This window comes from Ciconia boyciana, chromosome 7, assembly GCF_034638445.1.
Source record: "Ciconia boyciana chromosome 7, ASM3463844v1, whole genome shotgun sequence".
NCBI lineage: Eukaryota > Metazoa > Chordata > Aves > Ciconiiformes > Ciconiidae > Ciconia > Ciconia boyciana.
The window spans coordinates 13256003-13271085 of record NC_132940.1 but is presented as its reverse complement, the minus strand read 5'-3'; the positions used below and the strand labels follow the sequence as shown (position 1 = coordinate 13271085).

The 15083-nt window shown below is 53.1% G+C and overlaps 1 protein-coding gene across 11 annotated transcripts in view; it reads left to right on the top strand.

Moving 5' to 3' along the window:
* The window catches only part of SZT2 (SZT2 subunit of KICSTOR complex), a 63898-nt gene that overhangs the window by 28212 nt on the left and 20603 nt on the right, over positions 1-15083 (top strand). For 9 of the 11 annotated variants that reach the window (XR_012043571.1, XM_072868823.1, XM_072868819.1 and 6 more), the window contains 24 exons: positions 1775-1979; positions 2197-2309; positions 2761-3019; positions 4468-4630; positions 4714-4806; positions 4986-5067; positions 5206-5487; positions 5833-5971; positions 6230-6346; positions 6464-6527; positions 6911-7096; positions 7167-7505; positions 7645-7834; positions 8238-8312; positions 8546-8684; positions 8921-9041; positions 9287-9416; positions 9532-9684; positions 9798-9900; positions 10284-10401; positions 10625-10736; positions 11164-11282; positions 11689-11853; positions 12483-12567. Coding sequence is in view for 10 of the 11 variants with exons in the window: in XM_072868823.1 (XP_072724924.1) it covers positions 1775-1979; positions 2197-2309; positions 2761-3019; positions 4468-4630; positions 4714-4806; positions 4986-5067; positions 5206-5487; positions 5833-5971; positions 6230-6346; positions 6464-6527; positions 6911-7096; positions 7167-7505; positions 7645-7834; positions 8238-8312; positions 8546-8684; positions 8921-9041; positions 9287-9416; positions 9532-9684; positions 9798-9900; positions 10284-10401; positions 10625-10736; positions 11164-11282; positions 11689-11853; positions 12483-12567 (3552 nt within the window). In the remaining variant the exon portion in view is untranslated. The remainder of the gene's footprint in view (positions 1-1774; positions 1980-2196; positions 2310-2760; positions 3020-4467; positions 4631-4713; positions 4807-4985; positions 5068-5205; positions 5488-5832; positions 5972-6229; positions 6347-6463; positions 6528-6910; positions 7097-7166; positions 7506-7644; positions 7835-8237; positions 8313-8545; positions 8685-8920; positions 9042-9286; positions 9417-9531; positions 9685-9797; positions 9901-10283; positions 10402-10624; positions 10737-11163; positions 11283-11688; positions 11854-12482; positions 12568-15083) is intronic. The other 2 variants (XM_072868818.1, XM_072868825.1) reach the window with 1 other exon arrangement.

Here is a 15083-nt window from a genome sequence, read left to right as displayed (position 1 = left end):
TCTTCTTCCCCGCCGGCTCGTCTTTCGGCACCTGGGGACAGCCCGCTCTTGTGCCTTTAGGACTTCCTCCTTAAAGAATGTCCAGCCTTCCTGGACTCCTGTGCCCATTAGGGCTGCCTCCCAGGGGACTCTGTCAACCAGTCTCCTAAACAGGCTGAAGTCTGCCCTCCAGAAGTTTAAGGTGGCAGTTTTGCTGACCCCCCTCGCCGCTTCTCCACGTATCAAAAACTCTCTATAATTTTGTGATCGCTCTGCCCAAGATGGCCTCCAACCATCACATGGCTCACAAGTCCTTCTCTGTTCATGAACGAGAGGTCCAGCGGAGCACCTTCCCTAGTTGGCTCACTCACCAGCTGTGTCAGGAAGTTATCTGCCACACGCTCCAGGAACCTCCTAGACTGTTTCCTCTCTGCTGTATTGTATTTCCAGCAGACATCCGGTAGGTTGAAGTCCCCTACAAGAACAAGGGCTAGCGATCGTGATGCTTCTCCCAGCTGCTGATAGAATAGTTCGTCTGTCTCCTCATCCTGGTTGGGTGGTCTGTAACAGATTCCCACCACAATATCTGCCTTGTTGGCCTTCCCCCTGATTCTTACCCATAGACACTCCACCCTATCGTCACCATCATCAAGCTCTAAACTATCCAGATGCTCCCTAACATATAGGGCTACCCCACCACCTCTCCTGCCTCGCCTATCCCTCCTGAAGAGTTTATAGCCATCCATCGCCACACTCCAGTTGTGCGAGTCATCCCACCCTGTTTCCGTGATGGCAACCATATCATAGTTTTCCTGATGTACAATGGCTTCCAACAACTCCTGCTTCTTGCCCATGCTGCGTGCATTGGTGTAGAGGCACTTCAGCTGGGCTGTCATCTGTGTCTCCTTCATGGAAGAACACCCCTTATGTGCTTTGAGGTGTTTCAGTGGCGTTTCCCTCTTGGCTCCTATTGCCTCAGTATCCCCTAGCTCAACTCTGTTTGACTTCAGCTGTGCCTCAGTGTACCCTGCACATCTCAGACACACAGGCTGAGTGCCCTCGCTGGCACCCGCTCCCTCTAACCGTGGCACATCATCCCTCAGCTTCCCTTGGGCAAGCCTGATATCCCCCTCCCTGTTCGAGTCTAGTTTAAAGCTCTGTCGATGACCCCCGCAAGTTCCTGAGCAAACAGGCTGCTACAGCCTGTCAGCTCCTGCCTGGCAGTCGGCAGAGTCAGAGTCAGGACAAGGGGCACAGTGAAGCCTCAGCCAGCTTTCATGATGTTCATGGGGGGTGAGCGAATGTAACGTGAGCTGAGTGCCCATGGCCCAAGGCTGGCTCCCTGTGGGCAAGGAGGTTGCAGGTAGATAGAAGCTACTGGGAATTGCAGTACTAGGCTGCACTGGAAAGCCAGTGACTCTTGTGTTGTGATCCAGACTGGTACTACCAGCAGCACATTGTCTTAGGGAGAAGGGCACAGGTCTTGAGGTATGTGGGATTTGATTGCACAGTCCCTGGTGCAGTCAGCTAGGCCTGCAATGAGGATGGAGGGTCATGCTGCTGCAGAAGGTGGTGGTGGTGGTGAACAGTCATGGCTGCCGAAGAAGGGGGTCAGCGTGGCCAAAGCACTGGCTGGTTGGGTGCTGAGTGAGGAGAATGGCCCCTGAGGTTTGTGGGGTGAGAAGCTTGTAAAACCGATACCTACCTGTGGGTGCTGCTGTGAGGGCTGTGACCTCTTAGACCAGGAGTGAGCAGTCCATCAAAGGCCTTTATCCCAGGATTGTTTCTTTTGCAGAAGTGAGCCGTGACCCTGGAGAACAGGGTGGCCCCTCGCGGAGAGATGTACATATCTCCTTCTGTCGCCAGAACTCACAATCTGAGCTAGGCGAGTGCCACCGATTTCGCTGCCCCATTTACATCTACAGCTGCTCTTTGGAGCTGTTACGAGAGCAGCTTGTCAGCCCACGGGCACACCGTCCTCCCCGGGACATCTTTTTCAGGTAATACAAACCATACTTGCTTCCTAGACAGGAAACAGAGGAGCTTCCTTGACAAGAGGCTGGCTCTAGCCCTGCCTTATTTTCTTGGCTTGGACTCTCTGCCTTATAGCAGCCATGGCCTGTGCATGCCCTAGGGCCCTGCTTTACTGGCGCCAGAGCCATTTATAGTCTAAAACGTGTTTCATTGGTGCTGAAGGCTGCAGCTGCTCTTTTCCAGGTCCCAGTCTCTAGAGCGTCCTCCTACTGCTGCTTGGCTAGACCACAAGCATAAGGAGTTGGTGAGTTACTGCACGCTGCTGCAGGAGCATTCCCACCAGTGCTATGTGAAAGGTGAGGAGTGGTGTGATGGGAGCTGAGACAGGGTTGGGGTTGGGGCTGGACCCTGGATCTTCTTTTAAGAAAGCAATGTCTCATTTTTCTTGTGATCTTACACTGAGCATAGGGAGGAGCTGTGGGACTGATCTCCCGGATTTAAAGATGCCTCTGCGAATTCCCTATGCACCTTGCATGGGCTGTTCCTGGACCTGTGCAGTGCTGGGGGGGGTCCCTTTGACTTTTTCCTCTCACCTTCAGGGCGGCAGATGCCTAGGCCACTCTGGCATGACACAAGCCCAGGCTAACATGTAGCATTAGGCATCCTGGCTGAGTCTTGTCTCCCAGCACCTGTGCTGACTGCAACTCTGTGTTGGGACTTAGTGAAAATCTGTATGTGGCTATTGCCTGACTCCCATGGCCTTGCATCCTTGCAGTGGGGCGCTCAAGCACTGTGTTTGATCTGTAGGGCTGTTCAAGAGCCTTCAGCAGTCACACAGCATCAGCTCCCAGGACCTACTTACAGCCATGGACTACTGTGAGGAGCTGCTCCAAGAGATTGATATCACCAACTTCCTGCTGACAGTGTGCAGCCATGTCCGCTCATTCCGAGAGAGCCACCAACATTTCCGTACACACTCCAAGACAGCTAGCTTCCAAGTGGGCAGCATAGAGCAAGAAGAGGAGCAGAGCTCTAGGGAAAGGGGTGTCTTGGTCTCTGAATCAAGGTAGGGGCCCACCTCGGTCTTGCTTCTGTTGTTAGCATTGGGCCAGGACAGATCTTTATTCAAGCATCTTCTACTGCCTGCTAGAAGGAGTGTTGCAAGGCAGGGTCTAACAGAGCTGCATGTAAGGACAGATATTTCCAGTGGGATACCCACCTGATATGGTGTCCACCAGGATCTTCTCTTTTTTATAATCTCTGGTGACATCCATCCTTTTGCTTTCTCTCTTAGTCTTAGCTCATTACTGTCCCATCTGGTGTGAGCTGGAGGGCAGTTTGTCTGCAAGTAACTCTCAGACTTGTTTCTGGAGAAATTACGTATCTCCTGCTGCTTGCCTCATTTGAGTTTGCTGTTGACTCTGGTGAAAATGACAGGTTTGTTATCTTTTTCTAATGAATAAAGTGTCTTTTTTTTTTTTTTTAATTAAAACTCTGGAAAAAAATTCACAAGAGAAATATCAAGGCAGAATTGGAATATGCTTGATGCTAAATTTTTGTCCTGCTATTTCTTAGGGTATTTCTGAGGTTTGTATTGCCTCTGGAAACTTAAGGAATGGAAAAAGTGTTCTACTGTGCCTTAGTGTCTGTTGAAGAAACACCCTGTTTAGGTCCTTTGTCCTCTGTTTGCACTTGACTATCCTCAGTTCCTTTATGTGAATTCACTAGTATTTGTTGGGACTCCCCAATCCTATTTCTTCTTATACTGTAAGTTATCAAGATGAGGCTGCGGTTCTGAAGAACACTCAGTGTTTGGAAAGTCAGATGACTTCTTCAAGTGCTACTTTCCCAGAGGAAAACTGTGGGAACTTTTTTTTGTTTATAAGATATTACAAATCACCTATCCCAATGCAGATTGTATAAACATGACTGAAGGGTGTACAGCTTGTGACACATACAGATGGCAGATCTGGGTGCAATTACTAATTTGAATACCTGGGGAGTACTTCGACCAAATGACATCCTACTCGCTGGATTGCTTTTTCTGAGTTTGAGGAACTGATTCTGTCATGGAGCTGCTGAGTGAGCATGGGCCTGAGCTTTGCGCTCTGCTCTGTGCTGCCAAGACACTAAGGGTGCTGGCGTGGTGGTATTTGCTCTGAGGTGCCCTGGACTGGGTGTTGGTAGTTCAGATTGCTCCAGGCCTGTCCCTATACTCAGCCACATGTCTCTGTTTCCCAGGGAGGGTGTGTAGTGTGGCGAAGAGTACCTGGCCTCGGGATCAGCATGGTTAAACTGCCTCTGGCTTCGCTTCAGACAGCCTGAGTGCTTACCTGGGTTAATGGGTGGCAAGAGGGTTTCTGGGGCTGTAGGGGTGGGGGCTGTGTAAGTGGCATCGTATTTACACAGATGAGGTGTAGGGAGCTGTGAGGTGGGATGCTTGCAGGGTAGATAATACATACAACTATTCCCATTTCTCGATTTGCTTGTCTGACCTGTCCACAATCCTGTCAGCGCGGAAATGGAGGACTACAGTGAGCAGGACTCCCATAACATTGCTAGCCCCACAGAGGAGCCAAAGAGTATGGGTACCAGCTGCTGTTCAGAGTTTCCCCTCTCACTGCTGGAAATTGGACAGCCCTGCCAGGCACACCCTGACTTGCATAAAATTATTCAGGTGAGGAACATGGGAGCTTGGCTTGGCTTCTGCAGGAAGGTAGAGTGGAATGTCTGCTTCATGTTTGGGATTTTATCTTTTAGGAAAAATTCCTGGAAATTGGAAGCTTACATTTCAAGCCAGTGCCATCAAATCCTCACTATTTCTTCTATTGTCCACCGTCAGCCAAGAAGGAGGTAGGCATGGTGCTGCCCTGGCAGGCACATAGTCCTTGTGGAGGGAAGTAGCTTTGCTTGGTGTCAGATCTGGATTTGGGGCTGGCAGACCCATGGGTAGACTGAACCCCTGGGGGGCCCATCAACAGCTTCACTGCCTGGCATGGTTCTAGTATCTGCCCTTCCTCTCTCCATCTCAGGAAGAGGCATCTCGGGATCAGGCGGACAGGAAAGGCAGTGAGGACATGGAGGGATCAGAGGCAGAACTGGCAGCTGAAGAAGGTAACATTTGCTTGGTCTGTCCTGGAGAAGAAAGTGTCTGTAGTCTCACTGTGGTGATGCCTTTCAGAGCTTGACTGTGTCTGGTGGGGTCTCTGGGGATGTGGGCCTGGTTTGCTAACAGGGAACCTGTGTCAACAGGAACTGTGTCTGGGTGCTGCATTGCCACAGAGAGCGACCCAGAGCTGGAGGTGGAGTACCGTGAGAAGCTGGAGCACGAGTTCCCAGATACAGATTCCCTCTCGGACTCCAACACAGTGAACCAGGATGATGACTCCTTCAGTGTGCTGGGAGGGGACTCACTCAATGAACAGGAGTTCCTGGAGCAGGAGATGCCCCCACTCTTTGTACACCTCACCTGCTCAGTGAAGCTGCGTAGCCAGCACAGCTCCATGCCTGTGCAGTCCCTGCCGACTTGTCTAGGTAAGAGCAAGCCTTGCTGTGAGGTTAAAGGGCAGTAGGGCTTCTGTCAGGTCCCTGCTGGGTGAGCAGCCCCTGGAACAAAGATGCTGTGTCCTCAAGAGCAGACCCTCTGGACCAGCCCTCCCTGTACAGAGCCCCCAGGGTCTCCCATCATCAGACAAGGGCTTTTTTACCAGGTCTCCCACTTGCTGTAGGATTGGTTGTGGAGGACGGTGGCCTTCTTGAGCCTGTCCAGGTGTGTGGGACAGCCACCTCTTGAAGTCTCTGTACTTGCCACCAGGCTGTGTATGTGTGTAAGCAGAGCTATTTGTTGCCTGATTCCCTTCGTCTGTGATCTCTCCTCAGGGGAAGTTCTGGGCTGCCTGGAAAGCTGCCAGGACTTGAACACCATTGACTTGGGGGACCTCTGTGTGACCCTGGACATATTCGTGCTGACGTTGCCCCTGGAGATAGAAGTTGTGAACACAGACATTCTTCACAACAGGCAGGTGGAAAGAGGCCCAGTCAGTCACTCACTCTCTGCCTGCCCTTCCCAGCCACCCAGTCTCAACTCCTCTCCATGTGCTGAGACTTGGGATTCTCCTTCTCACAGAGGCTCCTACAGCCCTAAGAAAACTAAGATTTTTCCAAGATGGGCTCACCTCCTCTAGAGATCCCTTTTCCCTCTCTGGAGCCTGTGTCTGTTTATCCTCTCTGGCTCAAAAAAAAGCTGATGCTTAGCCTGCTCTCTCTCCTGTGGCAGATGCACCTCAGAGAGCAGCGTGTCCTTCACACGCTCTCCAGGGCAGCCATCCTCCTTCCGCTCAGATGAGGATATCATGCACAACTTGGAACGGCTCCCGTCCACAGGAGATGAGAGGTATGGCACTGCAGATGTAGCATGCCCCTCATGGGCTCCTTTTGCCGCCTAGGAGCTGCACTGTGGTGGCTGCATGAATGAAAATGACTGGTTGATTCTTCTTCTCCCCTCTCCTAGGCACCCTGCACTTTCCAACCTCCCTGGAGTGCACAGGCAAGCTATTGAAGCCACTATGAATGAGGTAAGCCAGCCTTGCCTACTTCATGCTTCCAGCTGGAGCAACGTGGCCACAGCGCACAACTGCTGTTCCACGCTTCCTAGCATGCTCCAAGCTGCAACCTCTGTCAACTGAAGTGACTTTCAGGCCTTGCTGGTATCACATAGGCCATTGGCCTTGTGCTCCCCAAAAGTGTGGGATTACCTTGACAAAATTCTTACTGCCGTTAGGGTGGGACAGACAGACCTCTCTTCCAAAGACCTTTTCTTAGGTACTTTCAGAAGGAGATGAGGGGATGTAGGTGATGAGAGGGGCTGCCCTCATCCTTCTGGGACTTGGATCAGAATTGGGGCAGCTGTGCAAATGCTGGTCATCTAGGTCTTGCTCTGTGTCCTTGCTCTGCTTAGATTCGCTGGCTCCTGGATGATGAGATTGTGTCTGCGCTGCGCCACTCGCAGGTCATCAGCACCTCCATCCTGCACCGAGTGGCCACCCACATCTATAACTCCAAGGGGCGGCCCAGCTGCCACAGCGAGGTAGTGCTGCTCCAGTTTGTCTTTGGACCTGAGCACTCTCTGGAGAAGTTCAAGGAGGTAAAGAGAAAGCCCTGAGGCAGCGTCGTACACTTAGCTAGCAGGATGCTTATTCTTCCCTGTGTTGCAGGAGTTCAGAAGAATGGCTCTGCCAGGCTACATGCTCAATGCAGAAGGCAGTGACTACCACTACATCTCCATCAGCCGCCTGCACTCCAGGCGGGCAGCTCCAGACCCTTCAGGGACACCCTGCTTGCAGCAGCCAGCTGGAGGGGGCACCAGGACAGCCCTGGGCCAGGCAGGCCAGGAGGGGAGCAGTGAAGCAGAGGCAGAGGGCTCCGAGCTACACCATGCAAGCTGTGTCCTCCCAGAAGAAGCCCAGGGTCTCTGGGGGTGGCCGGAGAGTGAGACACACGTTGTGCCAGACACAGGAAACCCCGTACGTGGAGGCAGCCACGCACAGGATGAGGTGAGAGACACTGAGATGGTCTGTTGGTGGGACGGTGTGGGACACTCTGGTAATAGAAGGTAGAAGGATGCAGCAGTATGATTGGACTTTTTTCAGTGCCTGTTTTTCTAGTCATTTTTGCAACCTGGCTTGTGTGCAGGTCCCAGGAGAAGCGCTGAGCCTTGAGCAGAGCAGAGCACCTGGCCATGACTCCCTGGAGGAGGCAGCTCTAGAGACAACCATACAGTCACTGCCATCCTCATCCTCTGAAAAGGGCAACAGCGAGAAATCACCATTGGTGACACCATATGCAGCAAGCCTGGCTGACTCCGTAACACAGGGCAGGGAAGGTAGGAGCTGTGAATGTGGGCAGGATGTACCTCAGCCTCAGGAACTTTTAAGGGAAGGGCCCTGTTTTGGCTGTAGCATACAAAACATGACTGCCTCTCCTGTTTCAGTCCCTAAAAACCAGAATTGATGGTGTTGCACTGTTGGTCTCTTCCTTGCCAGGGTGCTGGCAACTCACTGCTCAGCAGTGCCCAGGGTACTAGGCTGTGCTGCCACACTGATATCCCTAATAACATGAAGTTCCTGGTGACTCTGGTAGTGACTGCGAGAAACCCATTCCCCAGCACTGCCTCCCCATGGCCAGCGCTGCCTGGTTGTCCTGTGGTATAATGTTCCTCCAGCAGATGGGTCGTGTGATGGGGCTTAGCAAGCGCTCTCATGATCAAACCCCTCTTCCCTTTGCAGGCTCCAGCAAGCAGCGTCCCAGCCGTGTGCAGAGCCTCGTGTCGAGCCAGGGCAGCATGGACTCTGACCACCTGGGTGAGTCTGCTGGGGCAGGGGTGACTGGCAGTGCAGGCAGACACTGCGTGCAGGCAGACACTGGCAGTGACATGATAGTGTGGGGGCATGGGGGACTGTGTGCCTGTGCTGGGGTGACCCCTGAGCCCTGAGGACAGGGCTTGTGAATGGCTCTGATCTCCTAGAGCCTGCTGTGCCCTGGGACAAGGCTGACTTGCCAGGCAGCCTGGGACTGAAGTGAGGATACATTGCAGGTTACGATGGGGGAAGCAGTGACTCGGACTATGAAGAGGCACTAATGAGCGACCAGGAACCCAGGTGTCCCCTTATGCCGGATTTCTGGCTCATCATAAAAATCCAGCAGGACCGAGTGGAGGTCTATTACCACACACGGTAAGGAGGGTCCCGCTGTTTGGCCACAGGTTCTCTGTACCAGGACCTCATTGCCACTCCCTCATCTCTGGACAGGATCGCCTTCCTGCCTCATGTGGGTGGGGAGCTGCAGGACTAGACTGGTGCTCCATAAGGGGAAAGCAGCCACCCTTCCCCACTGTGTTCCTGCTCCCAGCACACAGGGACGGGCACTGTTCAGGTGCTCTGCTGACCCCTCTCTCCCCTTCCCTGTAAAGCAGCCTGAGTGTGGAGAAGGCAGCATCAGCAGAGACGGAAGAGGAGCAGCCAGGGGAGTGCCAGAGTCTCAACCAGGTGGTGGTGAAGAAGATCAGTGAAATCTGCAGGGTTGTCAATCAGGTAACAAATCTGCGGAGGGCAAGGGCAGAGCTGCAAGTTGCGAGATGGCTTAGATGAGAAGGGACCTCTGGAGGTTGTCTGGTCTGGGCTCAGCTCAGAGGAGGGCCTGGGGAGCCAGTTCAGCTGGTGGAGTCTCAGCTTGGAGGTCAAAGGAAAAGGGACTCAGTCGGGCTCTAAGCCCTTCTCCGTGCTGTCTTCTGTGGGCTGTACAAGCAACAGAACCAATCTTTACTCATCCTTTGCAGCGCTTGCTGCTGCAGGACCTGCATGACAGCCACATATGCAACTCATTACTGGTGGCAGAAAGTGAGGAGGACATCTGGAAGAGTGAAACGCCTTATACTTCGTACAGGCAGCGTGTCATGCCCACAGACGGTATGAATATGCCCTTAGCCATGCCTCAGCGGCAGTGCCACTGCCTGCCCATGGGTGACTAAACAGATGGTGACTTCCACACTATGGCCCCAGCCATGTCCTATGTTCTTTGTAGATTACTCTGTAGAAGAGAGCTACCAGCCCCGGGACTACCTGGCTGCCACTATGCAGTTCATGCCAGGGCACTTTGCTTGTGATGTTGTGTGGAGCACACTCATCCATGTACATTCACGCCTCAAGATGGGCCCCAACATGGGAGTCTCACGAGGTGCGTACAGCCCAGGTTCCCCCTCATTTTGCGTGTCAAGAGTCTGGCTTCTGGCTGGATTGGCACACCAGAAGAGTGTGTGTGGGATAGCTAACATCCCACGTTGCCCACAGCTATCCAGGCGCTTCGCTCGGTGCTCAACGCCTTCTCTGTGGTGAACAGGAAGAATATGTTTGTCTACCAGGAACGTGCCACTAAATCTGTTTTCTACCTCCGGTAAGAAGCCAACGTGACTTGTTGGCCTGACCCTGCCCTGCTACGTGCATTACACCAGACTGAGAGCTCCTTGGGGCAAAAAGTGTCTGCCCAGCCTCAGGGACCCTGCTGTGACCCAAGCAGCAAATATCTGATTTCTGATGAGTCAGAGTCACATCAAGCCAGGCCCTTCCTGCTCTCCCTGTGCTAAGCCTTTACACGGGAGGGAAAAGGATGATTTTTTTTTGAGGGAGCCAGAGAGCAATTTTTCCACAAGCTCCGTATCACAAGGACTAATCCTCAGAAAGTGCACAGGGGAGAGCAAGGAAGAGTGGATCTTCTGTGGAGGTATGATGCTGTCGTCCTTGGGAATGGAGGCTGACATGTCTTTCTCCTGTATTCAGACTGACGGAAACCACCTACAGTGGGAAGGTGTGGGAAGCTGAGAGTGTCCTTAGTCCAGCATCTCGCTCGCTGGCATTGACACGCAGCCAGGAGCCCATTTACACTGAGGATCTAATGGTGAGTCTGCTGCTCTCTGGGAGTGGATGTTGGTGCTCTTGGTCACAGGAGTGGAGGGAACTCAGTAGTTCCAGCAACCTGGGTTTTACATAGGATAAAACCTATGTTGTAGATGTGTGGAGTGGGGTAGCAGTGGGTGGGTTCTGCCTGACCTTGCTGACAGCCAGATGGATCTAGAACTCACATGGAAACTGTTTCCACATGGCTGTTTTTGCTTCTCCAGGGTTCTCGTTCCTCTCTGGACACAGCCTCATGCCGCAGTGTGGACTCTACCCGCCCTGTGGGACAGGTAGACAGGCACATCCAACTGATGGTCCATGGTGTTGCCCCAGCAGGTAGGTGTTACAGCACCTGGCAGCCGATGGGCTGTGCTGATGCAAAGCAGAGGAATAGAGCTCCAGTCCCTGCCCTCTTTGCTTAAATCTCCCTTCTGAGCAAGCTGCTTTTCCTTAGCCCAGACCTGCTCTCCGTTCTATCTGGATGGGAATGTGAGGAAAGGATCCATGGCCCACAATGAAACCTCCTGCAGACCAACTTTCCCTATGCAGGAGTGCATTTGTCTTTGCCTGCTGTACCAGCAGTCTTTTGTGATCATGAACGGGTAGAAAAAGACACCTCAAGAAATTGATGGTGGGGAAAGACATGTTTCCTGCAGGAAGTGACTGTGAGGGTGGTACATCCTGAACAGGCAGGGAGGGGTGGCTGTGGTCATTCTTACTGGGTGGGATGAAAAAGCTGCTTGTACCTCTGCTTACTTGTCAGGGCCTGAGATCACAGATGAGCTGGTGAAAGTGCTGCGCAGACGCCTGGATGAGGCCACCCTGGATATCATCACTGTGATGCTGGTGCGGAACTGCAAGCTGACCCCAGCAGATGTGGAGGTACCTCACTGGATATGTGCTCTGCTCATCCCAGAGCCCATAACACTTTCCTACTTTTTGACCTGTCTCAGCATCTCCTGCCCCAGGGCAGGGAAGGCCAGGGCAGTTTGCTGCATCTCATTCCCGGCTCCAGTGCTTGCTCAGGCTAGCGTTCACTGAGGTATATACTGTGTGGGTGCCAGGGTAGGTGGGAGATCCCCTTGGCTGGGGTTTGCAGCATGGCAGAGCCTCCCTGTGAATAACCCTGGAACATCTGCCCACATCTGTCTCAGGATGCTGTCTATGGACCTGGGTTCTGCCCACCACACTCTCCCTTTGCATAGCCAGCTGGCATAATTTGGATCAGTATCAGAGCCCCAGAGCATCCTGCTAGTCTCAGCTGAGTTTTAAAGCCTTCTTTCCGCAGTTTATCCAGCCCCCTGGGACACCACCCACAGAGGTCCTGCAGTTTGCACTGCCACCCTCTGCCCTGCCTTGGCTGCATGCGGTGGCCTACTATCTGCGCCAGAACCTGCTCATCTTCCTGCACACCCCTAAGTACACAGACAGCAACGTGGAGCACCACTTCAAGGTGAGGAGGGCTGTGAGTTGGGACAGCAGTCTGCCCAGCTTCTACTTGCTGCTGGGGGCATTTGTGGGGGCAGTTCAGTCATTATGTTCCTAGCTCTGCCACGTAGTGTGAGAGAGGAACTGACACTGAATACTGAAGCCTGGAGGAGTTTCACAGGACTATGAGCAGTTCCTGTTTCACCTGGTATAAACTTGGACAGGCCTTGCTTTGATACAAGTGGTTACTTGCTGTGCAAAAAGCAGCAGCCACAAAGCTCATGCCAACAATCTTCCAAGAGCATGGGAGAAGACCCCCTTGCAAAGCTGAGCTTGGCTCCTTGCATGGCTCCCTCCGATCTAAGGACTGAAACATGAAGGCTAATAAAAGTTTGATAGCTGCTACCACCCCCTCAGTATGGCTGTAGCAAGGATAGAAGGTGAGGCCAGATGTGTAGTGCCATATAACCCTGCACAGAGCTGTAGGAGGATCCTTCTGCCCAACAGTGGCCAAGGCTGTGCTGGCAAGTGTTTTAAGTAGGTCTGGATAGCTTGCTACAGATCTGGGGATGAGCTCTGCATGCACATGGGCTTCTGCTTCCAGTTAAGGCAAGTTCTCTAGTCTCTGTCACTGTTCTTCCTTGCTCTCCTTAGCACTACTTCAACCACAGTGGGAGCATCCCTGACCAGGATCTCTATCTGTACAACAAGCCAGGTGGCCAAGGCACTGGTGGCAAAGGTACTGTGCTAAACTCATTTCTGAAACAGGGTATGGGGCTGTGTGTTGGAGAGCCATTTCCCATGTTGGAGAGCTCTGAGTGACTGAGGAGGGCCAGTGTCAGGGCAGCGTGTTCCTCCAATGGCTGGGAGGTGGGCAGGGTGTGTGCTTGAGGGACTGCACGCCCTTGCATGTGTGGTGGAGCAAGCCAAGGCCTCCCACAGAGCAACTTGCTAAGCTTGGCCTGTTGCTGTAGGAAGCAGCTCTAGGTTGCAGTAGCTGTGGGGGCGAGACACAGTGAGACCTCAGTAAGTGTGGGGCACAGAGGCTCAGTGGGGCTGGAGCGGGGAGCAGGGACAATTGTTGCTGGAGCCTTGCCGCGAAGGGGTAGCTGAGTGCCGCGTGTAACTGAGCACGGGCTGTGGGGGCAATATCCTTGCTCTTTTCTCTGGACTGCTGGAGGAGGGATTGGATAGGGCCCATCCCGCAGCAGGCTGTCATGTCATGTTTTGTCCAGGCCATGTGGTCTGTCACCTGGCCGTCATGTGTCTCATGTCCCTCATGCACCGTCTGAATGTTCTTCTGTTATGTAGGTACCATGTCGGACCTTGTGCAGCACCTCTTTCCACTCTCCCACTTCCAAGGTAGCACCTGTGGCTCCAAGTATTACTCCAGTTCCATTTCCTGTGCAGCTCCCTGGCCCCTCTGGTCTCTGCTGTTCTTGTTTACCTCGTGTTGTGGCTTCAGCTCTGACTCCTCTGTGTGTTTGTGTATGTGTGTCCATTTAGCTGAGCCTCCTCTTTCTTGCTGGCTGGATAAATGAGCAAACAGAACCAGCTGCCCTGAGATGGCAGCTCTGCAGTCTCTGGCTGCAGAGGGTCCGTGTGCTGCCCTGTTAGCTTGCAAACAGTGAACTCCAAAAATCCTTCACCCTTTTTTCCCCACAGGTCCAAACAGGCATTTCCTCCCTGAGGAAGACAGGTGATGATGTTTCAGCCATGGTTTCATGCTCCAGAGTGTGGCATTGTCACTCTCCCAGTGGCTGTGTCCTGGGATGGGGGGTTCCCTTGCATACCAAGGGGCTAGAGTGGCCGGGCACCACTAGATCTGTACTTTGTATTTCAGTGAGCCTGAGTCAGAGGGGGCTCAGAGTCCCTCACAGATGGGAGGTAACAGCTCCCTAGCACCCCACCCCTCCGCGGGGTGCGATGGATGAGTATGTAGCCAAACTCCAGTGCAGCAGGCAGTAACGTCCTTGGCAGCTCTTGCTAACTTACCTCTTCCCATAGCCCCAGAGCTCAGGTCTTGAGTTTCTTACCTGTTTCTTACCTGTGACTTAGTGGTTGCATTTCAGCTTCTCTGTGCTCCTGTAACAAGACTGGAAGCCTTGTTCCCTGCGGCGGGGAGGCTAGCCTTTCTGCTGGTGGGGCAGGGGCAGCCGTCATCTCTGCCCCAAGGGACTGAGCCAGCTGCAGGGTGTTGAGTGCTTGGCGCTTGCTTGGCAAACCAGCTCTGTCTCAGGGAGCATGTGCAAACAAGGAGTCTGCTCCTGCTGCTGCTGACCTGGCCTGCTTGAAAGCACTGCCGTGAGTGCTCCCTCTCTAGAGCACGTGTCCCAGCACAAGGAGGATGTGGGACATTGTGCTTGGTTGTTCTCATGTCCTCACCTGAGACAGACTGAAGCAGAGTGGAGCTACAGGAATGGATATGATGGGGAAACCTGCCAGAGAGGGGGAGGCTGAAGGGGCTCAGTGTGGGAGTTTATCCAGGAGAAGGAGAGGGGAATAACTACATCTTAGTTTGCAATTACCCGCATGAACATCCACTGTCATTCTGGTGGGCCTGGGGCTGACTCTCAAGCCAGACAGATGAGGAGTTTGTGCCCTTTACTGTTTAAAGAGAGAAAGTCTGCTCGGGAGAGCTCATACTCATGTGGAACAGATTTGCTGTTCTGGGTGAAGTCCTGGTCCCCTCTACCTTTGATATTTAGGAAATTGCAAACTTCTCCATTGTTTGCTGGATGAAGGGTTGTTCCTGTGTCTGTCTGGGGAAGAGATATGTTGGAGCCTACTGCAGAGCATCTCTGAGATAAGACAGCTCCTGTACTTTTCTTCAAGGGGAGGGGTGCTCATAGGTGTAGAGTTCCCTTGCCTCAGTGTGAGTGCAAGTGAGCTGTGCTTTGACTTGAATGCCCACCTCTCTCCTTTGGGAGCAGCTCTCTCCATCCCAGTGCCCTCTCCCTTGCGTCTGGCATGTCTTGGAAGAAAGGTTGCTGCAGAGCTTATGCTTCATTAGGAATGATGGAGACCAGGTGGTTGTGCTGCTGATTAGACCTGGGCACAGTCTGCTGGGGCTGGATTTGTCTCAGCACAGGGAGGGCACCCATCGTCCACGCGGTGCTGTGGATCCAGTCAGGTGCAGTTTGGTTGCGCTGTGACAGCAGAGTCCGGTGTCACTCCCATCGCTGCTGGGGAGGAGGACAGAGTATAGGCTCAACAACGCTGTGGGGCTGAGGTGGTTTGCACCTGCACACATCA